Here is a 27,770-nt window from a genome sequence, read left to right as displayed (position 1 = left end):
TCATGGCAACCAACCTCTCCTCCATTGCCGTGGTGGCTTCATCTCGCGCCGTTATCTCCGGTCGTTTGACCTCTGCTACGGTGGTGATCTCTCGGACAACTGGGAAGATCACCGCTGTCTTTGATTCCGTGCTTCCAGCATCGGAGTTCCCTGTCGATACTCCCTATACCGACTACTCGCCTCATGTTTTGCTGCCCGGCTTGGTTGATGCACACGTTCATTTGAACGAGCCCGGCCGCACGGAATGGGAGGGCTTCTACACCGGCACCCAAGCCGCTGCCTTTGGTGGTGTGACTACCGTCATTGACATGCCTCTCAATGCTATCCCACCCACTACCACCGTGAACGGCTTAAAAGAGAAGATTCAGGCTGCCCAGGGCAAGTGCTGGGTTGATGTTGGTTTCTACGGCGGTATCATCCCCGGCAATGCGGGCGAGCTCAAGGCTCTTGTCCAGGAGGGTGTCCGCGGCTTCAAGGGTTTCCTGATTGACAGTGGTGTAAGTGATTGCTATCAACCTCGTGGGTGCTCTAATTAGTAGTAACTTGGATCACAGGTTGACGAGTTTCCCGCTGTCGGCAGAGAGGATATTGAAAAGGTCATGATCGAGCTGGCCGATGAGCCAACAACTCTCATGTTCCATGCCGAAATGGTGCCTCCCATTACCGCATCTGTGGGCGACGAGGGTCAGACATCTGATGCACCTGCCGACCCTGTTGGCCCTCTTGAGGCGTATGCTACTTTCCTGGCCTCGAGACCTTCCTCATTCGAGACCTGCGCCATCGAAAGCATTCTGTCTTTGGCTCATCTGGCTCCCAACCTCCCCTTGCATATCGTTCATCTCTCTGCAATGGAAGCTATCCCATTATTGCGGGACGCCCGCGCCCATGGCGTCAAGATCACCGCCGAGACTTGCTTCCACTATCTGTCCCTGGCAGCGGAGGAAGTACGCGACGGCGACACCCGCCACAAGTGCTGCCCACCTATCCGCTCAAAGTTGAACCAAGATAGTCTGTGGGAAGAGCTGGAGAAGCACACCAACGACGGCGTCATCAAGACCGTCGTCTCCGACCACTCCCCCTGCACACCAGACCTGAAGATGCTCCCAACTCATATCCCCGGTCACTGTACCGGCAGCAAGGATGAGGAAAGTGGTAACTTCTTCTCTGCCTGGGGTGGCATCTCTTCCGTTGGACTGGGCCTCCCCATTCTCTGGACAGATCTCAGTCGTCGTCGGAGCTTGACATCTTCACCAGAAGACGAGAATACCAAGAACGCGCTCCAGGACGTCGTCCGTCTCTGCTGTGCCAACACTGCTACTCAGGTTGGCTTGCAGTCGCACAAGGGCGACCTGGTTGTCGGCTTTGATGCTGATATCTGTGTTTTCGATGACTCTGCCGAATGGACCGTGGAGCCGAGTACCATGCTCTTCCGGAACAAGTGCTCCCCATACCAGGGTCGTACTCTGCGTGGCATGGTCCGGGAGACCTGGCTGCGTGGTGAGCGTATCTTCAGCCGTGACCAAGGCTTTGACAACCAATCGCCGCATGGTAAGCTGCTTCTTGAGAAACGGGGTTGAGATCTTCCCGTTCTCTTCTTTTCCTTCTATGACTTCTTTTCCCCCCCCACTCTCTTTTTGTCCAAGCTTGGGACAAGATGACATTTCGGCAGTTCGTCTAGCTCTTTTTTTAACGTTTTCTGCCACGTAATATCTCGATCTCGACTTGTCAGATCGAACCCTCTGATGAGCACTAATGATCGCATAGCATCCATTCCCGTTAGATGAATGACAACGCGTTGTCGCTTTATGGATAGAACACCACAAGCAATCAATTGGATCCATCTAAGACTTATAGAACAAGTTTATCAAATTAAAACCAAAACAAAAACACAGGGTCATCATCGTCAAATACTAGACAAATCCACTTCAAAGACTCTTAACATCTATCCCTCCCCTTCTCCCACCTCTCTCTAACCCTCCTCCTAACACCCCCATTAACCCCCTTCCCCCAAATTTCCTCCTTCTTTGTCCCAACCACAACGCTCTCCTCCACCCCCTTATCCTCCTCCCCAATAGCTCCAATGACAACCTTCCTCTCCCTAAGTCCCCTCTCCTTAACCCTCGCCCGATCCACCTTCCCAAGATACGTCCAGTACAAAAACGACTCCGCAACAGCAACACTCAACGCTGCAAACAGCCCCAAAAGGACCTTAACCGCCTCGCTCGACAGGACCTGCGGCGTTGGGAACCGAGTGAGTGCCGCGTACACGCTGAACCCGGTCACTAGCACCGAAATGAAGACGCTGGAAACCAGCGAGATCGTCAGCGTATCTTCTTCTACTTGGCCGTCGCTTGTATAAGGCGATGTGTGTGGATCTGCGTGGTCGGCGTTGGGTCGGTAGTTTGGGTTTAAGAGGCGTTTGTAGGATTCTTGTTCTGTTGCTGCGAGGAGGCGTGCCTTTGATGCGAGATATTCTGCGCTCTGGATAGTGTATAGTGTTAGGATCCGATTTTCGGATGGGTTGATAAAGTTGAGGAAAGGAAGGGCAGGGAATGGAGTTGTGTGTAGACCACATACGGGCTCTGGCTTCTTGGGCGGCGGAGGAACGTAGACTTTCGTGCCGCGGAGGAGGGAGCTGAGGATCGTTGGGGTATGAGAGGCAAGCTCTTTGTATTCTGAGTCTGTTTGAAGATATCTGGCGAGCCGGATCAGGTGGTCGTGGGCTATCGGGCCTTGGGCTTCCAGCGTGGTAGGCAGGTCGAGCTCCTCGTGGCGCGAAGCTGGAATAGCTTCGAACGCTGCGAGTATGCGATCTGTCGTAAGAAGGAAGACCATTCTGATACCAATCCAACGAGAATAGGGCCCATGAACTCGAATCCTTCGAGGTTTAGTTCATCGCAGGGGAGATAAAGCGGAATTCCAAAAAAGTGGCAGTTAAGCTCCTCCCCACATCGTCATATCTTCTCGTTCTCTCTCTCTCTCTCTCTCTCACACATCTTTGCGACGATGGCGGACTCCAAGAAGAAGTAATTGTCAATTCCTATTCCTCTGTATTTGCAGATTTCCCCTTCTAGCTGCAACCCTCAGTCTCAATTCCATGCCCGCATCCATTGAAACACAGAAACTAACCCCTCCACCATCCAGCACGGTAACAACACAAACCAACCCGCGCGGGATCCCCGTCGCACCTTTCATCGACAATGTCAGTGACTACGTCTCCTCCCGCGAGGAAGTCGAGCCTACCCTCCGCTCGTTCCAGGAGATGATTTCCAAGTACCAGTTTATGGAGGTGAACACCCAGCGCCGCGGCCAGGGCCTGCGGGAGAAGATCCCCGATATCAAAAAGACGCTGGAGATGGTGCGATTCTTGCAGCTGCGCAAGGAGGTAAATATCCCCCGCGCCTGTGGCGCTATCTATAATAAACCATTCGGGGGAAAAGTGACTCGTGAAGCATGGGGGGAAACACACACGAAACTGGAATCGAAATCGGGAATGCCAATGCACTAACATTTTGCGCTTGTTCAGTCCAACCCTGACTCAGACCTCGAGACTAATTTCGAACTCAATGATACCCTCTACGCCCGGGCTGCGATCTCGCCTGTCGATGCCGAAGAGGTCTACCTCTGGCTTGGGGCGAATGTCATGCTGGCGTACCCGCTTAGCGAGGCGGAGACGATGCTGGATGAGAAGCTTAGTGCCGCGGAGTCGAGCTTGCAGAATTGCGAGGAGGATCTGGAATTCTTGCGCGAGCAGATTACGGTTAGTTTATTCTAATTGCGAGAGGCATAGGTGTGAGGTTGGATATTGGCGCTTTTGCTCACGCTTCTTTGCAGACATTGGAGGTTGCCACGGCGCGTGTGTACAACTGGGATGTTGTAGAAAGGCGTAAAGAAAAGGCGGATGGCAAGGGTGAGGAGGAAACTAAAAAATAAGAAGCGCCCTGGTGGCTGAATGTTTTTGGAAGGGATTTATGGGATTTTATTAAAATGGTTGCCAATGTCATCGAATATGAACGGTCTATCATCTTCCAGGTGAAATATCAAGGAAACCATAATGCATAGAAGATTGAAATAAAGTAGTGGATATTAGAAGAATACGCTCTACACTAAATGCCCTATGCGTACAAAACGAAATAAGCGACGCATGTCATGATTCGTGAACACCCTTGGAAGGCAAGGGAAAATCGTCAGATTAAATCAAAAAAAAAAGGGAAAAAAGACCGTCCAAAAACCTTCAGTCTCCGTGAAGCTCGAGGACGCCACCTTCACCATGAAAATCTCCCACTCCGCGCGCCTGTATAGCGTGCTATTGTTGTCTAGTGACAGGGTGGGGATTTTAGGATGGTGGAAGATCTCGACAGAGCGCTGGAGTCTCGTGATGAAAACAAGATGCAAGTCAATCAAACTGGGGGGAAAAAAAAAAACTCATTGGAACATGTTGGAACCTAACTTGTGGGCATCTGAAGCAGCTCGCTCACGCATCCGCTTCGAAATGTCGATGCCGGTTTCATCGCCGACAAACGTCCACTCTTCAATATCATGAAGGTCGTCATCGCCTCCATCCGGGGAGGTCTTAGCTGTAGGTGTAGGAGAGAATGGGGTTGACGAGGCAAGTGACTTCTGTCGGGCCAAGGTCTTAGCGTATTCAAGATCGCGATAGAGGGCCTGGATTGCAGTGGCCACACCGTCTTCCTAAACAGGGAGCAGAAAATTAGCAAGCCATCCACTAAGCCTAAGCAGATATCAAAAAACTCACATTGCGAATCTGAATACCCAGATTCCGTGCCTTTATAATCATGCGTTCGCTATGCGTTGCCTCCCAGAGAGCTCGCGAGAATACGCTGACGTTCAATTTCTTCATGCAGATACCAACGCCTAAATCCTCCACCCGGGAACCGAAGAAGAACTGATCTCCGAAAAATGGCTTAACAATGGTGGGGATGCCGGCTCGAAGACTTGCGCCGGTGGTTCCTGCTCCGCCGTGGTGGGCTGCAGCATCGATCTGAGAGAACAGCCAGTCATGGGGTGCGGACTGGATCAGATGAATCTCTGGTGGTAGAGGTATCTCAGTTTTCGTGCTAGCTGGGTCCCCAAGTCTATCGGACCACCCCTTCGAGATGATGCATCGGACATCTGCTTTCTGGACTGATTCGACAACAGTCCGCGTCAGGGCAGCAGGATCCGAGACCACAATGGATCCGAACCCGATGTACACCAGCTTCTTGCCATCCGCTCTGGCCTGCGCAATGAAATTTGATAGTTCAGTTGGAGGAGTCCAATCGGTACCCTCATTCAAAAACCAGTAGCCGGTAATGCGAATCCAATCCGGGTAATCGAGAGGCGGGGCCACCACGGAGGGCGAGTAATTATAAAGGAACGGGACTTTGTTTTGCTGCATCTTGTCCAAGGTTGTGGCCTTCAATCCCAACTCGTTGTTTCGCCAGCGGTTTACTTGCCCCGCGATAGCCTTCCAGAAAATGTTGTCGAACATGACGTATGTGATGTAGTTGTATGCTCCACCCATACGATTCTCTGGCACTGCGAAAGCATGAGGATAGGCCCGTGTTCTTGTCCATGGCATGGTGAACCCGCGGAAGTACGGAATCCTTAAAGCCTCTGCAATGTGGATTCCGGCCATGGCACTCGGCGACTCGATCAGAAGGTCACTGCCCTGACAACCAATCCAAGCCGATGACAAAAGATCATCGATCCATCCTCTGAACTTCAAGGAAGCTTCCCTGAGGAAGGAATATGTGAACATCCCGTTCTCCACGCAAATTCGCATTAGCTCCGCAGGATCGCCATCAACGGGGGCAAAGTCAATCCCGTGTTTTCTGATCCAGGGTTCGAACTCGGCGTGGGTCGCAATCTTCGGTTTGTGGCCCTCCGCGAGCAGTCCTTTGCAAAGCGCAATGTACGGCTGTACATCGCCCCGGGAGCCGATGGTCAGACAGGTAATCCTTAGAGGCTCGCGAGGTTTGAAGCTGATAATGGAAGCGCGAGGATCGTCAAAAAACGGATGTATCTCAGATGAATCTTCAGTGAAACTCGGACGTGCATCGTGTTCCTCAGGGCTGTCCAGTCTTGCTTCCTGGAGCATGCGGTGCTCAGCCTTGGCAGCTTCAATTTCGTCTCGCTCTTCATCTGCTAGCAAGCCAGATTCCACTAGGAATTTTACGGACTCCAGATTTTGATGCAATGTAACTGCACAGTCATCTCGTGAATCTGAGGCGTTGAACTCAAAGAAAAGCTCTTCATGGCCACGGATAATGACGACAAGTCCATGGTATCCGAAGCGGAAGCCTTTCTCTTTTTCAACATTCTCAATGTCCTTGAACGGTAAAATCATTTTGGTCCGCGTACCAGGAATCAGGCTGCGGAAACAAAGTTTCTTCTGACTTATGTAGATCTTGCCGTAGAGCGGGAGCACACGATGCAAATATGCGTAATAAGTCGCTTGCAGTTTTTCGCTAGATGGGAGAGCAAAGTGGGCACGAAAGCGATCCCCGTAATTAGATGCACCTTCGTTGTCCTCGGGATCAACGTTCTGGTCTTCGAGCAAGGGTCCTTCTCGCTCTCCATAATGCTTCTGCCCACCAATCCACATGCCAGAGACCTTTTCTATATAGCCCATTGACTCTGTTGCTAACAGCGTACTCATCTGTTTCGAGCGGCTCTTCAAGTATTCTGCAAAACCAGCGGCGCGTTGGAGGGGATATGTGCCCGCTTTGACAAGCTCGTTCAGATGAGTGACCGACCTCGGTCTTGAAGATTGCATTGAACTAGATTGGCCGGTGGTATGTCGCGTATCGCCTGTGGTTTCATTGCCACCGAGTGTTCCAGACGGAGAGCCTGCCGCTACATCTAGGTCCACCCGCGCAGACGCGGAGGGAGTCGTACCATCAGAAGTTTGTCGAATGGTTTCTCCCACATCTAATGTGCGTCTTCGCAGTTTGGGCATGGTGGGCGATTGAAAGACGTCGCTCCTGTGCAGTATCTGACTGGCAGATTCAGTGGTCTCTGTCATAGAATGTATTATCGGCGATGATCCGGTCCCTTGCTCCACGAATGAGTCCGCCGAGCCTTGATTCTCATTTCCTACACTGGAGCTTCGCTTGCGTGGTGAATCTCCCTGCTTTTGGTCGGATATTCGACCGCTGCTGGCCGACTGTCGCTTATGGGCAGAACGGCTTGATTCGGGTTGATGTTGGATGTCGTGTTTACCCTGCAACTCCTTCATTTCAGTAGTAGCCGATGCAGCATTGACTAGGCCTTTGATGTAATTGAACGCGTCCTGGCCCGAATCAAAGAACGAAAAGAAGTACTGTGAAGTGATCAGCAATGAACATGGTAACGTTTCGGCCCACGACGTACCTCGTCGATTGCATATGTTTCGCCGCTGTCGAGAACTCGGATTTTGAATGTCTCCGCAAAATCGGCCATAGGGCTCTCCTCCAGGTCAATAACATTTGTTATTGGGAATGATACTTTGACACTATCACCTTCATTATGCGTCCGAAATATGACTTTCTGGAGAGCTTTCACCCATTCCTTTGCACTGGTAGCACTGTCTGCTCTGAACAAATAGGTCCGCTGATCAGTGGTGACCTGAAAATCTTTCGCATCGCCGTCTTTGCGTTCTGCGAGAGATGCAGAGATCCCATATCGAAGATCGACATGTCCGCTAGGAAAATAGAGATTGGAGGGATCTGCATAGTATGAGAGGACGTCGCCCTTCAGAGCAAACCAATAGCGATGATACGTGGGATTCTTGCGGCCGCGTTTGGATAGGCACCCCGACTTTATCGCCACATTGGACTTCTTTGGAAGATAGGCGTAAAAACAAATGTGACCTTCCGTAACATACATGTAGCCTTGAAGAAGCATGCTTTGGAGCAACGAGCAAGCATACTCCACCAGAACCTTTTCGGGCTTCGCAAATCCAAACATCTTCATCAATCGCGTAGAAAGAGCGGACGCAGATGATTGCGGCTGTTCCTCTATGGGTTTGTTTAAATCGGGTGGCAAGTTTGGTGCAGCCGATGTCAAGTCAAAGTGAGATTGCGCTTCAACCATGCGACTTAGAACTGGGGCTGCTCGCGGTGTCGCACTGCGAGTTCGCCTTAGATAAGGCATCTTGAGTATCAAGTCGGGCAGTCTTGAGGACTCTTTTGCCCCACCTTCTGAATCTAACCTAAATAATCTCTGCAGAAGCTTATTTTCGGATATTGTTCTTTGATGGCGGCGTCCTCTTTCTTCCAGAACGGGTGTGTTTGATTCCGATCTCTTGCTTGGCTGGCGGGAGTCCAAGGTTGGCACCAGCGTCGGAGATGAGAGTTTCCCACTAGTTTGTTCAATCTGCAGATTCTCTTCAGCCTCTCCATCACTATCACTGGATTCATCAAACCGGGCATGGAAGTCCGACTTAGATCCGACAGCAGCAATCATGGAGAAGAGGGATTGCTGCATGTAATGCACGTTGCCGTCCCGTGAGCCCATACCTCGCGGTGGAGCTGTGAAATCAATCCGGGCATCATCGCCATCTTTAAATTTGTCTGGTACTCGATCTGAAAATAGACGGTTGGGCGAAGTAGGTTTCATACTTGCGCTCAACTGCCGGTCTGCCCAGCGTCTGGCATCATCTCTAAATGGCCTCATCCTTATCCCTGGTATACCGATATGATACGATCGATGCAAAGTTTAGGTCAAGGTTGGAAGTAAACGATGCTAGGGTGTGGTGAATCGCTAAAATCGGTCGGGCAGTCAGAAGCTCGAGCCAGGTGACAGCTCGGCACTGACAGGACTATGACGATCAGATATGCACCAGTCAAATGGGAAGACACTTCAACCTGAACGCCAGGTGCTTTGCAATATCAAAACTTCGGTCAGGCCCCAGATCGTGATAAGCAGGGTAAGTGGTGAAAAACGCACGGAATTCCAGGGTCAAGGCCGATAAGCGCTTTGAAGCTTGGACACCAGATATGGATGAAGCTGTAAAACCACACTTCCAATTATTTAAGCGCCATGGTCTATTTGCAAGGATTATAAAATGGAAACAATGGAAAGGAAGTCCAAATCAATACAAAAGTTCATAGTAATTTTCGAATGCACAAAGGGAGAAACATCACCTGGGCTCTCTCCGCATGTGATCTATGACTCCATCACCCCTTATGTCAGCTTTGTGCCTGAGGCAAATTTTGTAGGTCACATCAGTCCAGCATTTATGCTCCATCTTCCTCTATGCATGTTCAGCTAGAATTTTCGGATCTTTCTTCTACCTTTGTCTTGATCCTGTAATTTAGTAACTTTAGATGAGAGGTTCCCCCCCCTCCCCACCCCAACAAAAAAAACACTTGGTCTTAGCGACGGTTAGGCCAAGCATTAGGGGATTAGCCAGCAATTGCTGATCCTAGATGCCATTTATTTGTAGATGCCAAATTGAAGTTGAAGCCTGTCACCGTGTGTTGAAGGAAATCCTACCTTAGAGTGGCATTTAAGGAGGAGCTCATAGGACTATGCTATGTCTGATGACCTAGTTCTCCAAACGAAAAGGCAATGTAACATTGTTTAAAATTGTAGCCGGCAATAAGAGCCACCAGATCCAAGGTGGAAGATAAGATTGTAAATTGTACATAGTATTGAGGACATCGTTCAACAAAGATTTTTTTTTTTAAAAAAAAAACACCAACTCCAAATCATGCCTTTTCGGACTTTTTCCGCTTCTTTTCCTCCTTGTTCTTGTGGGACTTCTTGGACTTCTTCTGGCTCAATTTATCGTTCTCCTCATTTTCTTGTGAGTGCTTCTTTGATTTCTTCCGAGGAAGTGCCGTGGCTTGGGGAGCTTCACCCTCGGCTTCATCGTGATCAAGCTTCCTCTTCCGTTCCTCTCCCTTGGGAACCTTGAACGAAGGTGCCTCAGCCTCGGATTCTGAGCTAGATCCAAGAGTCTCTGGAGGCGCACTGGTTGTCCCGACAGGCCGGAAGCGCATCTTCAAGTTCTTCGGTTGCGGCCGGGCTGGCTTAACATATTTGCGCATTTCTGCCACTACAGCATCGGTGTTTTTCAATGTGCTTGGGAGACCGATCATTTCTTGAACGTGGTAACTTGGCACGTCATGGGCTGCTGTACAATACGTTTGTGTCTTCTCGTCGAAAAGAAGTAGTGACTTGGTCGCGGGATCGGCTTCGGAAAGAGCCTCGACTGGGATACCAAAGTTCACACCGTCGTGAGAGATAATCGGTTCACCCTGCATGATCTTGGTCATGCACACTTCCTTGACCTTTGACAAAGGCAGAGATGCTGGCGCTGTGAGGTGGAGGACATGTTTGCCGTTGAGGTTGGAGAGAAGGGAGGAGGCTTTGGAGGATGGCGGGGCCTGCTTCTTTGCAGATTTGAAGCCCGCTGGTGGTTTGTATGGCTGGGGACCTGAGATTACGACCCTATGGGAGCATGTGTTAGTTAATATCAGAGCTGGTAGAGCGATAATCTCTTACCTGTTGCCTGGGCTGGAGCTGGGCTTCATTTCGTTGGAATCGTCGGAGTCGCTGTCCGAGTCTGAACCTGAATCCGAGGTTTCATCTTCGCTTGATTCCTGCTCCTTCAAGTGTTTTGTCAATTGTTTCTCTTTTTCGGTCGTGACCTCGGGTGAGGTCGATCTGCTCGAGCTGCTATCGCTGTCGGATGATGCCATGGTGGCTGTTCAATGTCTTGGGCAAACTCGAGGTCGAGACTTCAATGCTTTTGCAAGGATGCGCAGCGTTTGGCACACTCGGAAACAACAAAATGGATGGAACCGGATATAATATAGTTTCAAAGGATATATAAGCGAGGTTTCAGCGAACCCAATTCCGCAAAATGAGTTGGATCGACGTCTAGTGAAGGGGCTCAAATCCAACGATCTTTTTTTTTCTGCTCCGCGGGAGCACGGACCACCAGCCAACTTTTTTTGCTTATCGGCTTTGGACTTATCAAGGTTATTTTCCTTTCGAACACAGGCTCGAACCTCGTGCGAATTGTATAATATCATGGTGAAGCGAAAGGCCGAAAAACAGCAAACAGCGGGTAAGAAATCTATCAATATTATACATCACCAATTTGAAGCTCACAGGTCGTTTCTCTAGGCCCTGTTAGCGCTGTCGCTGCTTTGGCAGCCCGTAGAGCTCGACAACAGCAAGCACAGAGCGCGAATGTTCCAAAGGATGTACCAAAAGCTATTGTTGAGAGCGAGCCGCCATCAAAAAAGTCACGGCAGTCTCTCGAGGCACCTGGGGCGACTGGAACCAATGAAGAGTATCGTGGTACACGGACAAAGGCAGCAAAGAACCAAGACGAGCTATTTCCCGCAGAAACAACACCGGAACGACTAGTAAGAGTTGTGCGGCCTCAAAAATTGGAAGTGAAGCCCGAGGCGGAGGATACTGTTAAGCAACCCGAAGACGAGCAGCCTGAAAAAGAACAAGTCGAGGAAGCAGGAGAAATGGAGGAGGATGACATTGCGTCTGTTGTGGGTGCTGCTGATGACTATGAATCGCCTGCAGAAATACCGGCGGAGCTCCAGAATTTCCCTCTATCAAAGGCTCGATTGAACAAAAGCAACATAGTCTACAGTGATGAGAGTACGCTTTGCATTCGCATTAAGGAACGGACGGTATGGACGAACCTTTCCGGTCATTCGGGGTGAATACTGACTTGATCTAGAACCTGGCATTGTTGGGCTATTATGATCTCTGGGTCAAAAGAGGTGTTGTCAGTCTGATGGGCGCAAAATTACATCCATCCTCCCAACTGCATAGAGTCTATGCTCCTTCGACCCACTCTTTGCCAGTCATCAAATGTGTTGCTGGTGTTGACGGCGAAGCAGAAGTGGAGATCAAGTCCTGCACCAGCGGCATTTCCCGCCTCCGTGATCTCTCGCCTCTGTTTCAAAGGGTTTGGGCTGGCGAGAGCACCGCTGCAGATAAAATCACACTTAAAGGGGCTGCAAAAGACTCGAAGCGGACTTTTTCAGTGGTAAGCTATCATAATTCTACTCCGGCTCAAGAACTGTTTGAAGCTAATTGACCTGGCAGTTGTATACATCGGCAGATGATTCTTTAAATAGACATATCCGGCCACTTCACCTTGACAAGAAATGGAGTGCATCAATGAAAGCTCTCTCACAACGTGAAGGACAACTTCGGGTTCTAGTCTGTGGCCCGAAGGCATCTGGGAAGTCTACCTTCAGTCGATACTTGTTGAATCATGTTCTCAGTCCGACACCAGATGCCGAAAATGGATATATTAATTCCGATGGAGTTGCTTTCCTGGATCTAGACCCAGGTCAGCCTGAGTTTGCCCCTATGGGTCAAGTTTATCTTGCGCGCTTACGTTCTCCATTCTTCGGTCCGCCTTTCACCCATCCATCATTGGATGATTCCCATGACGGTGAAATAGTGCGAGCGCATCACATCGGTGCAGCATCTCCAAAAGAAGACCCTGATCACTATGCACTAGCGGTTATGGATCTTATGGATCAGTTCCGCTCGTTACTGGAAAAACATCCCCAATGCCCTCTGATTATCAACTATCCCGGTTGGATCTTTGGACAAGGATTAGAGGTTGTAACTTGGCTGGTCAGATCTCTCGGTCTCTCTGATGTGGTTTATATGAGTGAAAAGGGCCCATCAGAAGTTGTGGATCCGTTGGGGCTGGCTGCCCGTGAAGCTCGAGTCCCCTTGACAATCCTCCCCTCTCAGCCTACTGATTTCGTGAGCCGATCAAGCGCTCAGTTGCGAGCGATGCAAATCCAGTCATACTTCCATATGTCTTATCCAAATGATCTCAGCACTTCTCTTTGGTCGGATGTACCGCTGTCTCGTACGAGGCCTATTACTGTGAACTATACGGGCGCACGACAAGGCATTCTGGGCGTCATGGTCATGGGATCCCAGATCAACCCCGATTTACTCCATGAAACGCTTGAAGGCGCTATCGTAGGAGTCGTGGCCGTGGAATCGCCGAAAGCTATCATGAGGGGGATAGCGACACCAGAGCCACCAAATAACGAATACCATGAGGACACCGACATGGATTCAGCAAACCCAGACACGGGTAATCCAGCTGATCTTTCCATCGCCGACAGTATTGTACGAACCTCAGAGGGCCTTCCTTACCTCTTTGTTGGTTCCGGCAGTTGCACCCCATTGGATCCCAAATCGTCGAACTGTCTTGGCCTGGCTTTGGTCCGCTCGATAGATACCTCTTCGCGAAAGCTTGAGCTATCCACTCCTATTCCCTCATCTCACCTAGAAAATGCCATCGAGCATGGTCATGGCATTGTGCTGGTCCGCGGGCAACTGGATAACCCGAATTGGGCTATCAGTGAAGAATACTACGCCGCTCGTGCGGCAGAGCGGCGTTACCAGCAATCGACATCTGGGCTGAGGAAACCTGGAGACTCTGGCAGTGATCAGGCACACGAGCTCGATCCGGCTGAACACAATCGAACGCTTGCACTGCTACGAGAAAGGGTTCGCCGGGCGAGCAATGTGCCTTGGATGACTGTGGTGGAAGATAACAGTCGTCACCAGCGTGAAGTTGCTGCGCGACGAGAAAAGTCACTGTGGAAGTTAAGGAAGAAGGCATATCCCGGCAGCGAGAGCGAGGCGGACTGTTAGCCTCTGTGAAATCCATATAGTTAGAAAATACTCGATTTCCCTGGTAACATTGCTATGTACAACCTACATTATGCAAATCACTCTCATCTAATGCAAAAATGTCTACACCTATCTCAACTCCTCCCACTGCACACCAGCCCATTCCTCCCGCCACCCAGTAACACCCAATTCCGGGGGCGTACAGTTGTTCCCACAAACCCCCATAATGATAGTGCCCCACTCCATGCCTGCATCATCCTTCCCAAGCCCAACACCAGGACGTCCCTCTTCAAGCATGGTAATAGCGTGCGGCACAATCTGGAACTCGAACACACGCTGACTTCCACAGTACTCACAAGCCGGGATGCTCCCCGCACCGAGTGTGGTGACCTTGGCGCCAGGGGCATTGTGAGCATGCAACCGGGCACCGACCTCATCACCAGTCGAGTACAGCAGCGGCGTCCCGCGGAACTCATACCGCAGCACCTGCTCCGGGTTGTGCTCGAGGCGCATCGAAAACTTCATGAAGTCTTTGTCGAGCTCGGACTCGAAGGTATCCTTAAGCTCGGCGCCGCCAGCGCCGTCTTCCTCCATTGGTTCGATCTGCACATTATCCGGCACTGTGGGCGAAGACGGCCGCGAGAGAGTCTCGTATTCTGCGTCTAGGTAGAAATTGTTGTATGGCGCAGGGAAGGCAGACTGCGCAGGCCACGGCACCGGTGTGCTTGATTCCGGGGTTTTCTTTGTCGCGACTGAAGGAGGCGGCGAAGAGATGCGCACTTTGTCGGCGAAAGATGAGGCCAAGGTGTTTGTGGACACGGCGGGCTTCTCGGCTGTAGGTGGTGTTGCCTGGACCGGTGTTGCGAAGGGATTGCTTCCTGCGGGTATTGGACCCGAAGTGGATGAGAAGGGGTTCTGGTTCGAGGAGATGTTGCTTGTCAAGTTGGTTGCGCCAAACAGGCTCGCTCCTAGGTCCTGCTTGGGTTTTTCTGGTGCGACGGGCTTGATCTCCTCTGTTTTCGCTTCAACTTGTTTTTTTTGTTCGCCGATAGTGACCTTGCGCGCTGCACGGAATGCTCTGATACTGCCTGGCTTGCGGTTGCAGGGTTTTCTGGGGCAACCAAATAGGTATAGGCGTCGTTCATCGGTCGGGAAGTGATCGGGCAGGTCACCGTGCAATTCGAGAAGGAGGAGCATTGGGCTATTGCAGACTTTGCAATTGGCGAAATCGCCAGGCGCTGGGGAGGCTTCATCGAGCCATTTCTGAAGAAAAAAAATTAGTTGGAGTCAAATTATAGAGAGTGATCTCTCGCAGTGGTAAAACATACCGGCCAGCCTCCAAGATGGCTGATTACATCCTCGACGACATCCTCGGCGGCATAGCCGAGAAGCACACCAGTATCGGTGAAATCTTCATCGACACTGGAGTCACTATCATAGGGATCCATTTTGAATTAATTCGAAATTCAGTGTATCCAAATCTGTGATGCCCCTCAAAAAAGATAAGCGATATGGAAATACACCAGTCCTAAAATAGACTAGCGTACTGAGGGTATCAACTACCAAGCTACGCTCATGCCATCACTTCCTTGATACTTCAACGTCTGATGATATCTGATCTATTTTTTATGTCTAGTTGATCGGGAATTCAAACTAAAGATTAGCTCTATCATCTTCTAGTCCCATAATCATGCGGGCTTTTATGCCACGACATGTCCATCTCTTCCTGTACTCCGTCTTGGCCATCTTGCTCGGCTCATTTGGCAATGCAGCAGAACAAGAGCAACTGCGAGGGACCGTTAGTGCAGCCCCCAAGCGAGTGGCAATAATTGGTATGCCTCTCTCTTAAGGAGCACAGTTCTACATGAAACTGATATCCCTCCCTATAGGCGCTGGAGCCGGAGGCTCGTTTGCTGCTTATCAGCTGCGCAAGCTCGCAGATGAAGCCGACATCCCAGTCAATATTACAGTCTATGAGCGTGAATCATTTGTTGGCGGCCGCTCAACAACAGTCAATGTATTCGATGACCCAGCATACCCCATTGAACTAGGCGCTTCCATTTTTGTCCAAATCAACTACAACCTGGTCAACGCTTCCCGTGACTTCGGTCTGACGGTCAGTAGTGCTGACTATGCACGGCCTAAGGAGGCCGATGAGAGTATTGGGATCTGGGATGGGAGCCAGTTTGTTTTCACGTTGAATAATTCGTATAGCTGGTGGAATATCGGCCGGCTCTTCTGGCGGTATGGACTGGCACCACTACATACCCAAAATCTGGTGAAACGGATTGTTAGCAGGTTTATCCGCCTTTATGAAGAGCCCTTGTTCCCTTTCGAGTCTCTTACTGAGGCGGTTGTTGCGGCTGACTTAATTGATGCTACTGCATTATCTGGCGACACATTTCTCCAGGCAAATAGTGTTGACTCGCTATTTGCGAGGGAGATCATCCAAACAAGCACTCGAGTGAATTATGGTCAGAACCTACAGCTGATCCATGGCTTGGAATCAATCGTTTGTATGGCCACGGAGGGAGCGGTTTCCATTGAGGGCGGAAATTGGCGCATTTTCGATGGCGCGCTGAGAGCGTCGGGAGCGAATGTCAAAGTAAATACCACTGCCACTGAGATTTCCCGCGGTGATGATGGGAGTGTGCGAGTCTCCTCAAAGCTAAACACCGCTACCGACTCAGAGCACGAAGCATTTGACGAAGTTGTCATTGCTGGTCCTTTGCAATACTCGGGTCTCTCCGTCTCCCCTCCCTTGGAGTACACCCCAGATGAGATTCCATACGTTAATCTGCACGTTACACTATTTGCATCCCCGCACCGCATCTCACCAGAATATTTTGGCCTGAAGGGTTCAAATGCTCGAGCGCCTGAAACGATTCTGACCACTTTGCCCGAGGGCCTTGATCTGGGCTCGAACCCAGATGGTGTTGGGCCCAGCAGCTTCTGGAGTATCAGTACACTTCGAAAAGTGGATCATCAATACGTTTACAAAATCTTCTCGCCAAAGCGGCTCACGGCTGAATTCATTGCCCAGATTCTGGGGCTAGAGAGTGAGACTGTGGGGGGCAATACAACCATTGGAGACCTTTCGATAGGTGATATCAGCTGGTGCCACGAGAAGCTATGGAATCCATACCCTCTTTTGTATCCCCGTGTAACATTTGAGGAGACTCTTCTGGCTCCGGGAGTGTGGTACACAGGTGGCATCGAGAGTTTCATCTCAACAATGGAGACTAGTGCGCTGATGGGCCGGAACGTGGCAACTCTCATGTTCCAGTCGTGGCAGAAGAAACAAGATCAGACGGACAATGACGCCTCATCCAGGGACGGAGAGCTTTAAGCCAGATTCTGTCTTGTCTTGGCTTGTTAGACTTCTTTTAATCAAACCTATCAAGCATAATGAACGCAGGTGAGGTACATTTCTAGCTTTAAGCCCTCTGTTGTGTCATCTACGCTCTCACTTCAGATGAAAGAATGAACTTGATAACTTTCTATGCATACATCAACAACATGATACCACTGTGTATACATGGTCAAAGTAGTGTAGATCTCTGCTACCAAGTACACCATATGCGCAACGGTGTTGTCTCTGCTCGCGCTGAATTGGTAAATTCTCTCACCAACGACGTTAAAATTGGAACAGCTCACTAGGTCCAGCGCTACACACATGTGAGTAACGTAGTTCTTTTGCTCGTCCACCACCGAGGATTGGAACTGCAGGAGGCAGTCTTATTTGTCAATCTATCAAAGATAGCTATGCCGCCTTCGAGAGCCTTGTGCCAGATGTTCTTGCGCTTGCACCTGAAAACGGGGTAGCCGGTAAGGGTCAAGTTTTCGTGGCCTGCTGTAAAGATGCTTACGCTGGAATTGTGAGCTGGCAGTATGAATACTCCATAGGTGATCACTGGGATTGAAGCGCGAATCTGACAAGACCTAGAAAAACCTCGAGAGCAACCTGTCAATCTTCCCACACACCATGGCCCAAGCAACCCTATATGATCAAGTTGATGTCGTCACTAGCGCAGGCTCAGCTTATGTCACTGGTCATTCTCTTGTGATCGCAGCAGCGAAGTCCAACGCAAAAGCCATCCACGCCTGCGGCATCAATTCAAGCTATTTCACAGACCTCCAAAATGCTGCGAAAGCCCCTGGAAATAACACTACTTCAGATTGTCGTATATTCCTCTTCCGAAGAACACACGCCTAACTCACTACAACAGATGTGAAAGTCTTATGATCGATTCGGCTTCCACTATGCCGGTGCGGATATTGCAATCTATTGGTCCGTCATTGTTTTCTGGTTTCCTTTTATACATTTTTCGGTAGCAGATGACTGACTAGTACTTAAGTGGCCTTGAAATCCTCTTGGAATCCCATTGTCAACGCGCAATGGCAGTCATGCAGACCGGAGCTTTCCTAGCACTGAAATTCGGTTCCGAAGCCATGAGCGTGCGACATCCTGTAACAAACCCATGCTGAAAGGAAATTTGGTAGCCACATCCTCGTTTACAACACCAAGCGGAGGATTCTTAGACATGTTATACGCAGTAGCGAAGAACGGAACGGCTGCAACGGTCTCGTGCGAAGCGGCGCTGTTCAACTGTCTACGAGCAACTTCCGCGTGAATGCTCATACTGTTGCGCCTGATTCTACCACTACAAGCATGTTTGCTACTTCCAACCCTGCTGAGAGGAAGGAGTGGATCATAGGCTCGACAAGACCGCCGAGGAAAATTCAGAGCGAGTCGGCTACGATCTGTCGACGCTTTGGAGTAGGTGAAGGGTCAGACGTATTATTATAACCGCAGTGCTGCGTCAGAGGAAATAGCCAATGTTGCTATTTTCTTGGATTCGGATCTAGCAAATGGAGATTAAAGGTCTGGTCATTGTTGCTGGAGGTGGGAAGTCGGTTGCGGCGTCTGGGGATACTTTGTGGAAGCTGGATGTTTTGAACGTTGGTGTCATTTGTGCATATATTCTCTATATTGACACCGTGTCGTGCCACATTCCCATTTCTTTTACATTTGGAACTGGCTCTGTATGATTTTTGAAATTGGCAGCAAAGCCGACCCTTCATGGAGGTACGACTGAAGTTATGTTATGGTATGGACATGACATCTCTCTCTCTCTCTCTTCCTCATATTATCCGGTGCAAGTATTTGCATGGACAAGTTAAAAAAGATTCCAATACAGACAAGAGAAATAGAAAAGAAAAAAAAAAAACGCCAGATGCGCCAGGTCCCGACTCATCTCCGAGCCCCTCCTCCATGCGAAATCTATCGTCTGTTCGTCACTTGATCGGGGGTGGATTCATGAACTCATGTCATGGATGGAAATCAAATTTTCCTCCGCACAGCTTTTTGAAGTTTTTAAAAAGGTGACACGAAAAAGGAAAGAAGTGAAACATTTCGAATCGACGCGAAAAAGAATAAGGAAAAAGAGAGGTTCCGCAGTATGCACTTATGCGGGCAATTCGAAGCCACGACGGATGACGCGACCGAACTGTTCGATGCCGACGTGCTCGCTCTTGACCTCGGAGCGGGCCTCGTTCTCCTTGTTGGTAGGAACGCGGATGACGGCGCCATCAACCTTCCAGCCGCAGACGTCAACGACAAATTTGTCGAGCGCATCACGGCTGCGGACATCCAGCCAGGACTCGAGGTTCTCGGCGGTGATGGAGCGGAAGGTGTTGCCGACCTCGACGGCGATGCGGATACGGACGAGCTCCTCGAAGCCAGCCACATCGGCGGTCAGGTCGGCGTACAGGTCGTCCGAGTTCAGGGTGGACCAGAATTGAGCGTACTGGGCGGACTCGAGGAGGGTGGACAGGCGGGCGAGCTTCTGAACAGACTCGACGAAATCGGAGGTCTGCGAGGCGGACTGAGCCTCGGCGGTGGTGGGGAAGGGCTGGGTGTTTGTTGGGAGCAGCGCGAGGCAGAGCGAGAAGGCGGGCGAGGGGAACACGGTCAGGGCCTTGACCAGGATGTTGGTCACGGTATCGGGTTGGATAAGGTGGGGGTTGAACTGGAAGCTGGAATTTTTTTGAAGAAGGCTGTTGTTAGCTTGGATTCGAGAATTTCTCCACGATTGGAGGTTTTGTGAGAATTGTGGCAAATTGGTGGTTTCAACCAATGCATGAGTTCTTCCCGTTCAGTATCTTCACCGAATTTCTCAACATGCTCAAGTATGTTGTGGGGATGTCAGGTTATAGGAAACGCTTGAAAGAGACTCATCATAGTAGAGCCTTCTCAAATACAATCTTCGCAATACATTGATTCCTCCACAAAAAAGGGTGTCCAACTCACAGCTTCAACAGGGCCAAGTTGGCGTAACAATCGAATGACCGGTCCTCGCACTGCTGAGAGACATAGTCCTGGAAGACGGTGGTGGTCTCGGGGTTGTACCGGTCGAGGCCATTAAGGATGGCCTCAATATGGGCCGGCCGGGTCTTACACTTGTCGAAGGCGACCATTTTGATACTGCTGGAGGGAGGTGGGAGGTGATGCGGGTCTTTTGTCTCTGCTGTTCTTTTTGGTGGGATTTTCCAAGGTTTGATTGTGGCCGTGGCCGGATTAACCTAAAAATGGTACTTTTACCCGAATTCTTCCGGACTATACATCTGCATACAACTAAAGTCGTGTTTCCGAGAAAGTGGCCAATGGCCATTGATTGATTCGTGTTCAAATAATACATAAAATACATATCTCTTGAAAGCCTCGTACGATCAGGCCATCTTAATCATAACCTAGCATCAGTCCCAAGAATGGAAACCTGCTAAACAGACGTGCTTGAATCGTAGAACTCCGTGAAGATCGAACGAGGTGCCCAAGAGAAGAAGCATGTCACTTCAAGGGAAAAAAACTGAAATCAAGGCTGGTAAACAAGAAACTCCGTTCCGTGTTTGTCAGACGCCATTGTCTATGCCCATGCCCACATCGCAAATAACACAAGAAAAGACAAGGCCGAACCCGTATGCAAAATCAGCAATGCAGGAATCGGTCGAAACACCGCATTAAAACGCAAAAAAAACCAGGAAAAAAAACCGAAAAAAAGAGTACAAGGTCAAAGTTGAAAGTGCCTGAAAAACAAAAAAAAGAAACAAGCAGGCGGGTATCTCAATAAGAGGTTCATGTAAATGATGGAAAGAGTATTTCAAGCCATGACGGGCCGGCGAGGCGCAATGGGGATCGCCTTGGGTCCCGCGGAAATTTCAAGGTTCGACATGTCGATGTCATTGCCGTCATACTTCTGGTCGTCCTTTAGCTGGCTTGCCTTGGAGACGAGTACTGGCTGAGAAGGACTGCCGCTTTCTTCGTCACCCACAGTGCTGCAGACAAAGCGTTCTTCGTTAAGAGGGATTCCGCCAAACATGGAGCCCAGCTGTTGCAGAAGTGCGACGAAATGAGCATGTAGTTCGGTAAAGATGTACTCATTGCCGACAATTTCGGCCAAATTACGGGCACGAATCTGGCCAGCTGCACGCCGACCTGCCGGGTCCATACCCCGGCCAGTGAGGAAGGATGAGATGGGAGGGTACTGGCGGCCGGGCTGTCTTCCCGGGTTATACTGCTCGTCGCGGGTCTTCTCGTCTTCCTGAAAGCGTTCCGCAGCAAGGACAATGCTGGTTGCGATGCGACCAAATGCACGCCAGATGATGGGGCATGCGCGGAAAGCTCTTCCGGCATCGCGCCCCGCCAGTGCGACCAGTGCATAGCTACGTCGCTTACCGCGGGCCATGGGATCTGGAAGACGGAAAATGTAGGCAATTGTATACCCAGCGACTCCGTCGCCGAAGCAGATGGGGCCGGAGGAAAGTCCGCGGGGCAAGAGCTCGCAGCTTAGGGTGCGAATGGAGGAGCGTCGGAGGAGTGCATAGTCAGCAGGATTAGGCGGGCCGCGCTGAGAGAGATAGGTGTGGATGTGAGTGTGGCATGAAGCATCAGAGGCAACCGAGGCCGAGTGAATTGAGTCGGGAGGAGACGCATGGGTGTGATAATCGGTCTCATCATCCAACTCTGTATGGTTGCTGCCACATGAGTAGACAAGCTCACGCGAACGGAGTACCGGGCTAGTGGAATTGCCTTTGGCGTCGCGACTTCCAGGGGCACCGGGAGGTAGCTGTTTGCTGACATTTTCTGGTAGAGACAAGCTGCAACTGGCGCAAGTGTCACCATTTGCACCACCTCGGTTGGCCTTTTCTTCGGAGGTAGCCAGATGTCCTTTCAGAAAATACGGGTGATCTTCAATTCTGGGCGACTTCAACTCGGCAGATTTCTGAGACCGAGACTCGTGATCGAAGCGAGACTCGTGAGAAGCCGGGGTACCCAGGGGAGAGTGGTCGGATTCGAGATGACATTGCGGGCATGAAAAAGGTAGGACCTGCGAGCAAATGATAGAGGTAGGACCATGCACCTCACAGAAGTGCGTCAAAGAGAGCTGAGAAAATTATCAGTCCAAGTTCATAGCATGTCCGTGATGTTATCATCTTTTTTTTTTTTTACTCACAATGAAATCCATGGTGGACCTGATCAAGCAATAACCAGCATCTTTAGTCCATTGTCCCAAGGCATGCCGTGACTGGAGAATGACGAAAGACTGGTATGCGGGTCCACACAAAGGTCCCAGGGAAAAGGGTTATTTTAAAAAAAAAAAAATTTATAGGTAAAAAGGAAGAGAGAGGGTAAAGAGTTGAAATTTTTTTTAAAAGAGAAAGGTTGTGGAGTGTGATAAATAAGACAAGCAATAATAATCGAAGGGGCTAAGGCCCTGGGCAGTTTTCGGTGGGAGTTGCACTTCCCAAATGGAAGGTCGATGGAAGAATAGAACTTCACGGGAATCCACTTCTTTACTTCTTTTCTTTTTGCTTTTTAACTTTCTTAGTCGGTACTCTTTTAGACCTCCTTTGGCTTAATCTCGTTACTTTATAATGTTATCTGTACTTTTTGCCCACTATAGTTGCACCACCCTTCCGGATGCCCTCCGATCACATTCTTTCATACTCTTCTCCTGGATTGCTGCATATGAAAGTCATTCTAAAATCAGGCCGACCATTCATATTCATGGATTTCCGTACTTTGCCTAGCGTGTCGACCCGAGGGGCTGTTCTCGTCTGCCCTTGGACCGTTGCGTGCAAGTGGAGATAGCTGCAAACAGGGGCTCCATTGTGGGAGTACTCCGTATATGCGGTACCAATGATCGTGCAGATAATTCAGGTGAAAAATGATTCCATCGATCATCTTGATCTTGAGATACATATCAATTTGAATTCCCTGTGGATTGTGATCTATCAATTCGACAAATCGTCAGGGTTTCACCGCTTTCTCTTTGCAGTCTTTAGGAAGACTTGCTTTTTTTTTTTTTTAATCCCCCTTTTTTTTCCCTTCTTCGCACATTTCATGTCACTCGAAAATCAGCATGTGTGAGATCAGTCGACAGCCGTCTCTATTCCAGCTATCAGCCCGGTGGATGTTCTCGGGGAGATTATCTCCGTGTTAGGGGGACGGCAAGGAGGTGAAGGGAAGAATTCCCTGTCCTCCGATTTGCTGATGGACGTCATCATATTGGATATGTACAATAATAATATTTCCTAGGAGTTCGGTCATCCTCGCTTTGTCGGTATGTCGTAGACGATCTTGGGTCAGATGCTCATCTTTCCCCAAGTGGGACACACCACAGTTCCGTGGAAAATTGGGAATCGGGGGGAATAATCCAAGGTTAGCGCATTCCGCAGGGATCTTAACTTTGTGTTAGGATTTCCCGACCAGCCTCCGAAAGTCGTAGGGGTCATAGTTGAGATGCCTTTTCGCCGTCGCTGTAGCCGGTCTATCATCGGTTTAACGTTGCCATCGTTGATGATGATGCATTGGACTCACTCACACTTCAGATGGTCCAAAGATCTTCGATTGTATCCCTTTCATCCGATGAAGGATTGTCTTCGGGGTTTCCCTTAAATCAGTTATGGAGCCTTTCATCCCGTCCAGATGACAAACAGAGGCTAATATACATCTCCGGTTCTACTCCGAGGATATATTGTTCAGGCTGTTTTCAAAGGATGAAACAGACCTTAACACTCCGAGCAGTTGCCCCGACATTGGGTCGGGATTTTAAGATCCTAGATCCTGGCCGACCTACTAAGCCAGGTGACCTGCGGAATACGGAGGTACCTGCTTACAATTACAACATAGGCTGCCTTCGACTGGTGACATCCTAAGGACTCCGTACTCTGTACAATGCGTGGCAACCTTCAAGTCCTGTCATCTACTCCGTACTTTGTTCTATGTTGTACATCCCGTCTTATTCCCTCTTATATTATATGCCGTTTCACCCTATCACGAGGAAATGGTTGATTTCCAATCCATTTAATTTCTGGTGAGGGATTTAAGTACAATATTGCCCCCCCCCCCCCCCCCCCAAAGTTAAAAAGACCAGCAAATCCACTGGAAACGAGCGGATCCCTTATTCTGTTCGCCAAATAGGCACACGACACTTTAACGGTTCCCGAGGCTTTTGGACTGGTTCGGCATAATTTTAGGATTGTTGTACTCCGTACTCCGTACTCCGTAGAAATTTCAGGTTCCCTTTCCATGACAATTTTACATGATAGAGTAGAAACGGAACTCACCTTAAAACACTGATTCATGTTCCACAATGCCCGACACGTGAGACAGTATGCTATGGACACGATGGTACGGAGTACGGAGGATATCTGTTGTAGTGTGTTTAACTAGGTTTGTTGTTACCCACCATGAACCTAGTGATCTAATTGTTTCGGGAAGGTGGTTGATATGTACGTAAAATTCCAATGTTTCTCATGTAGAAGTGGAGCGTCTATGAGACATCTTTATATGTTGCATCTATCCCGAGGTCAGGAACAATCGGTAAGCTAAGACATCTGGCCCTGGTCGATCCCAGACATGGACGATCTAGCCAATCTGGCCACGTGGAATTCCCAAAGTACTAGATTGCTGATCAGTGTCTTCCCTGCACCCTACTACAGATATCGGTCCAACTTGGTGCAAAGAGTCGATTTCATTTGAGTCTGTAGCTGGACGGCCTGAACTCAGTCGAGTCACGAGACCTGGTAGGATCTGGTTTGTTGGACACTCATCTCGACAGGCCGGTTATTCCATCGCGGATTAATCATCGATCAGATGCCACGGGAACTCTCTATATAGGCACACGCCTCTTGATGCTGTCGCCACCTGCGGGTAGACCAGTCTACGTGGCTTGTTGGGTAGATTATGCACTACAACATATGCGTGCTGTGTAGCTGGTATGCTTTGAGGATGGATTGCCCTAGGTGGTCATCCTCGTGAAAGTTGAGCGTTCAGGCTCTAAATCCACCGAGAGGTTCACGCATACTAGTTAGCCCCACTAGCAAGCCGACTCAAGCAGCTAGGGACCGTCCCGTTGAACTATTTATCTTGGTAGAGTGGAACAGGCTTAGTGAAACAAAACAAGCTTCATGACTAGCATGTGCTGGTGGAGGTCTACAAAGTATAGGTGTGTGAAGCTTTAGCGCAAGCTTAATATGTCTCATGCCATTTGATCGGATGATGTGAGCGGTCGAGCAGACATTTGATTGATTTCCATAAGCTACTTATTGTTGTAAATTGTAGATCCACTTAACTCAGACAGGACACATCGAGATTGCGAGGCAGCGAAGCCTCAGGTAGCCGCCCTGGGCGGATTTGTTTAAACCCGACCCATGATCATCAGAGGTTTGGCATGGGCTGGGTACAAGCTGAGCACACCTGCATAATGGCGTCAGATGTGTGTGTGTGTGTGTGTGTGTGTGTGTTTTCTTCTTGCTTTTCCATTGATAGCCACCATGGAATTTGTAATATGTGGGTTCGACTGCGCCCCGCTATTCCCGGGAGCGGATGTGTAAGGCGACATTACAAAATCTTGTTGACCAGCCACAATAGGAATGACCCCTGAACTTTGGCCGATTGATCGCCTTGTCGAGCGAAACGAGACATTACTTCAGTCGATCGCATGGGGCTGGCATTATATCCATTGCTGATTCAGAATCTGTTCTTGCTTTCTCAGGCATATCGAATGATTACTCAGACACAAAGCTCGAGCATGGACTGTCATCTTCAAGGACGATCATATTTGGGCATGCGCATGTTCATCATTGACAGCATATTGCCCGCCGGACCAGAGGCTCCAGCTTGGCCTTGAAGGCTCTCCAACAGGTTCTTTGCGAGGTTGATGTTGATGTTCTCATCCTCGTCATCTTCACTGGAGACCTTTCGTTTGAAAGCACTTGCTTCGTCAGAGGACAATTCTCGCGGGCGCCGGTTGAGATCAAGGATACCCGTCCCCTGCAATTCCGCCTCCATTCGTCGAGAAAGCTCCTTGATTTGCTCCGTGTCGTCTTCCCCATCCGAGTCGAGGTCTTCCACTCGTTTGCGGATGGAATCGGTGCCAGAGGGCATGCCCATCATCTCCTTCATCATCCTGGAGAATTCCTCTTCATTGAATGACGCGTCCTTATCCTCGCCTTCACTGTCGACGTCCTCGTCTTCATCATCATCGACGTCAGAATCAGACTCAAAGTCATCAATAAAATCGGCACCATCGAAGCCCGCTGAATTGTCATTCAGGAACTCCTCAAAGCGAGCCACGATCCGTTGAAGGTTTTCCTGGGCACTAGAGTCACCGAATTTGCCAGCATCTTCTCCCTTTCCTTCACCCCTTCCTTTCAGCTCTGTCTCCAGATCTTCATAGTTGATATCGAGCCATTTCTCATCATCTTCTCGCTTGTCCCAGGTTTCTTGAATCTCTTGATCGGTTGGAAGGGGTTCGTCCCCTGTTTCCACATCCTCGAGCAGGAACTTCATTTCCCTGACTGCAGGCTTATCTTGATTTTGAGGGTCATGCAGCAGCATCTCGAATCCACACGCAAGTTTCATTCCCGCTTCCGCTCGCTCATATGCTTTGTGATCCTCCGTTGAGGGCAGCTTGCCCGCCCAGGTATTTGGCACAGGAAATTCCTGGCTTTTGAGTTGCGCATATCCGACACGGGTAAATCGAACACTGACATCGACCAAGTCATCCGGCTTGAACACAAGGTCGGACGCATCCTTCGCTCGTAGTGGTCGCAGAGCGATCGGATCACGAACATAAAAGGCCTCCACAGCAGGTGAAATATAGGCTGGCTTTTGGTGTAGAAGGAATGCAGCCTTGCGAGGAATTGTGACGATGGCGGAGTGAAGATTTTCGCTGATTTGCTGAGGGTACTTGCGTAAACGGTAAAAAGCCTCTTCTTGAATTATAGTCGAGCGGAGAAGGCGACTGGGTTCGTCCTTGATAATTTTTCGTGCCTCTGAAAGTGAGATTTTCTCGGTGACCTGCCTCTTCGCCTCCTGCTTGGGCTTGATGATTCGGAGCTCTCCTTGATTGATCCACACCTGATCCATAGATTGGTTAATTGATTTGATTTGATGTCTTAAATAAGCCAACGTGAAGTGACTAGCCATAACTCACCCTGTTTTCTGCGACATCTGGCTCTATCCATGCCGGGAGTGTTCCCGCAGCCTCAATGAGAAGAAACTCGCCATCGCCGTCCACCACTTTGATCCAGATATCTTTGTGCCGCCTGGTCAGTTCACGGAGGAAGTACACAATGACCCATTCATCTTCAATAGAGTCGCCAAAGGTGGTACGACCCTGTAGTGAGGTAATTCCTAAACCCGGCGACAATTAGCTTAAACTTTAATTAGAGAAAGCATTTAAGAATAAGCGCTCTGTACCATTTGCTTTTGTAATTTCCAATCGAAAGGCTTCCCGCTGCCAAATGTAATCCTTGAGCAAATCTTTGGTTAAATCTGCTGCTGTACGTTGCACCTCAAGCAATCGTGCCCGGGTCTCGGCAGCTTCATCGATAACGGCGGGGGTGGGGGAGGGTGGGATATGATAAATCGAGTACTCGACAGCGTCATCGGGGAGCTCTGGTTTGGGGATAGGACGGAAGGTTGATTGGAACCATGCGAGATCCTCTTCGGAAGTCATGGTTGATCTTGTGCTGTCAAAGACCATGAATGACCTCATGCATTCTTCAGATAGAAAAAAAGCATAAGCGGCGAATTTCACGTCCCGTGATGCATAGGCTAAGCCAAA

General features: G+C 49.7%; 12 protein-coding genes across 12 annotated transcripts; 4 read left to right on the top strand and 8 right to left on the bottom strand.

Annotated features, from left to right (window-relative positions):
• Positions 1-2: 2 nt before the first annotated feature.
• Pdw03_3863 (Allantoinase Dal1, putative) lies at positions 3-1,784 on the top strand (the record flags this gene model as incomplete). The annotated part of the gene is made up of 3 exons (XM_014676260.2): positions 3-497; positions 555-1,548; positions 1,765-1,784. 3 exons carry the CDS (start codon positions 3-5, stop codon positions 1,782-1,784), a joined length of 1,509 nt encoding a protein of 502 aa, XP_014531746.2.
• A 151-nt stretch (positions 1,785-1,935) lies between these two features.
• On the bottom strand, positions 1,936-2,835 carry Pdw03_3862 (ATPase, vacuolar ER assembly factor, Vma12; the record flags this gene model as incomplete). The annotated part of the gene is made up of 2 exons (XM_066100616.1): positions 1,936-2,481; positions 2,578-2,835. The coding sequence occupies 2 exons, from the start codon at positions 2,833-2,835 to the stop codon at positions 1,936-1,938; spliced, it is 804 nt and encodes a 267-aa protein (XP_065956016.1).
• A 171-nt stretch (positions 2,836-3,006) lies between these two features.
• On the top strand, positions 3,007-3,933 carry Pdw03_3861 (Prefoldin subunit 3, putative; the record flags this gene model as incomplete). The annotated part of the gene is made up of 4 exons (XM_014676262.2): positions 3,007-3,026; positions 3,145-3,385; positions 3,527-3,760; positions 3,835-3,933. 4 exons carry the CDS (start codon positions 3,007-3,009, stop codon positions 3,931-3,933), a joined length of 594 nt encoding a protein of 197 aa, XP_014531748.2.
• A 492-nt stretch (positions 3,934-4,425) lies between these two features.
• Positions 4,426-8,601, bottom strand: Pdw03_3860 (UDP-glucose:sterol glycosyltransferase; the record flags this gene model as incomplete). Its single annotated transcript, XM_066100615.1, has 4 exons — positions 4,426-4,692; positions 4,757-7,324; positions 7,375-8,110; positions 8,195-8,601. The coding sequence occupies 4 exons, from the start codon at positions 8,599-8,601 to the stop codon at positions 4,426-4,428; spliced, it is 3,978 nt and encodes a 1,325-aa protein (XP_065956015.1).
• Positions 8,602-8,644: 43 nt separating this feature from the next.
• On the bottom strand, positions 8,645-9,093 carry Pdw03_3859 (uncharacterized protein; the record flags this gene model as incomplete). Its single annotated transcript, XM_066100614.1, has 4 exons — positions 8,645-8,803; positions 8,850-8,863; positions 8,932-8,991; positions 9,084-9,093. 4 exons carry the CDS (start codon positions 9,091-9,093, stop codon positions 8,645-8,647), a joined length of 243 nt encoding a protein of 80 aa, XP_065956014.1.
• Positions 9,094-9,695: 602 nt separating this feature from the next.
• On the bottom strand, positions 9,696-10,691 carry Pdw03_3858 (DNA-directed RNA polymerase I, subunit RPA34.5; the record flags this gene model as incomplete). The annotated part of the gene is made up of 2 exons (XM_014676264.1): positions 9,696-10,440; positions 10,495-10,691. 2 exons carry the CDS (start codon positions 10,689-10,691, stop codon positions 9,696-9,698), a joined length of 942 nt encoding a protein of 313 aa, XP_014531750.1.
• A 334-nt stretch (positions 10,692-11,025) lies between these two features.
• Pdw03_3857 (RNA processing protein Grc3, putative) lies at positions 11,026-13,656 on the top strand (the record flags this gene model as incomplete). The annotated part of the gene is made up of 4 exons (XM_014676265.1): positions 11,026-11,062; positions 11,122-11,648; positions 11,699-12,010; positions 12,070-13,656. The coding sequence occupies 4 exons, from the start codon at positions 11,026-11,028 to the stop codon at positions 13,654-13,656; spliced, it is 2,463 nt and encodes an 820-aa protein (XP_014531751.1).
• Positions 13,657-13,764: 108 nt separating this feature from the next.
• Pdw03_3856 (Programmed cell death protein 2, C-terminal) lies at positions 13,765-15,083 on the bottom strand (the record flags this gene model as incomplete). Its single annotated transcript, XM_014676266.1, has 2 exons — positions 13,765-14,898; positions 14,964-15,083. The coding sequence occupies 2 exons, from the start codon at positions 15,081-15,083 to the stop codon at positions 13,765-13,767; spliced, it is 1,254 nt and encodes a 417-aa protein (XP_014531752.1).
• A 242-nt stretch (positions 15,084-15,325) lies between these two features.
• Pdw03_3855 (Prenylcysteine lyase, putative) lies at positions 15,326-16,984 on the top strand (the record flags this gene model as incomplete). The annotated part of the gene is made up of 2 exons (XM_014676267.1): positions 15,326-15,467; positions 15,525-16,984. The coding sequence occupies 2 exons, from the start codon at positions 15,326-15,328 to the stop codon at positions 16,982-16,984; spliced, it is 1,602 nt and encodes a 533-aa protein (XP_014531753.1).
• Positions 16,985-19,103: 2,119 nt separating this feature from the next.
• Pdw03_3854 (Eukaryotic translation initiation factor 3 subunit EifCk, putative) lies at positions 19,104-20,115 on the bottom strand (the record flags this gene model as incomplete). Its single annotated transcript, XM_014676268.1, has 2 exons — positions 19,104-19,674; positions 19,949-20,115. The coding sequence occupies 2 exons, from the start codon at positions 20,113-20,115 to the stop codon at positions 19,104-19,106; spliced, it is 738 nt and encodes a 245-aa protein (XP_014531754.1).
• Positions 20,116-20,795: 680 nt separating this feature from the next.
• Pdw03_3853 (Folliculin) lies at positions 20,796-22,160 on the bottom strand (the record flags this gene model as incomplete). The annotated part of the gene is made up of 2 exons (XM_014676269.1): positions 20,796-22,079; positions 22,149-22,160. 2 exons carry the CDS (start codon positions 22,158-22,160, stop codon positions 20,796-20,798), a joined length of 1,296 nt encoding a protein of 431 aa, XP_014531755.1.
• Positions 22,161-25,744: 3,584 nt separating this feature from the next.
• On the bottom strand, positions 25,745-27,662 carry Pdw03_3852 (Regulatory factor Sgt1, putative; the record flags this gene model as incomplete). The annotated part of the gene is made up of 3 exons (XM_014676270.1): positions 25,745-27,061; positions 27,138-27,337; positions 27,404-27,662. 3 exons carry the CDS (start codon positions 27,660-27,662, stop codon positions 25,745-25,747), a joined length of 1,776 nt encoding a protein of 591 aa, XP_014531756.1.
• Positions 27,663-27,770: the final 108 nt, after the last annotated feature.

This window comes from Penicillium digitatum, chromosome 1, assembly GCF_016767815.1.
Source record: "Penicillium digitatum chromosome 1, complete sequence".
NCBI lineage: Eukaryota > Fungi > Ascomycota > Eurotiomycetes > Eurotiales > Aspergillaceae > Penicillium > Penicillium digitatum.
This window is presented reverse-complemented; position numbering and strand designations above follow the sequence as displayed.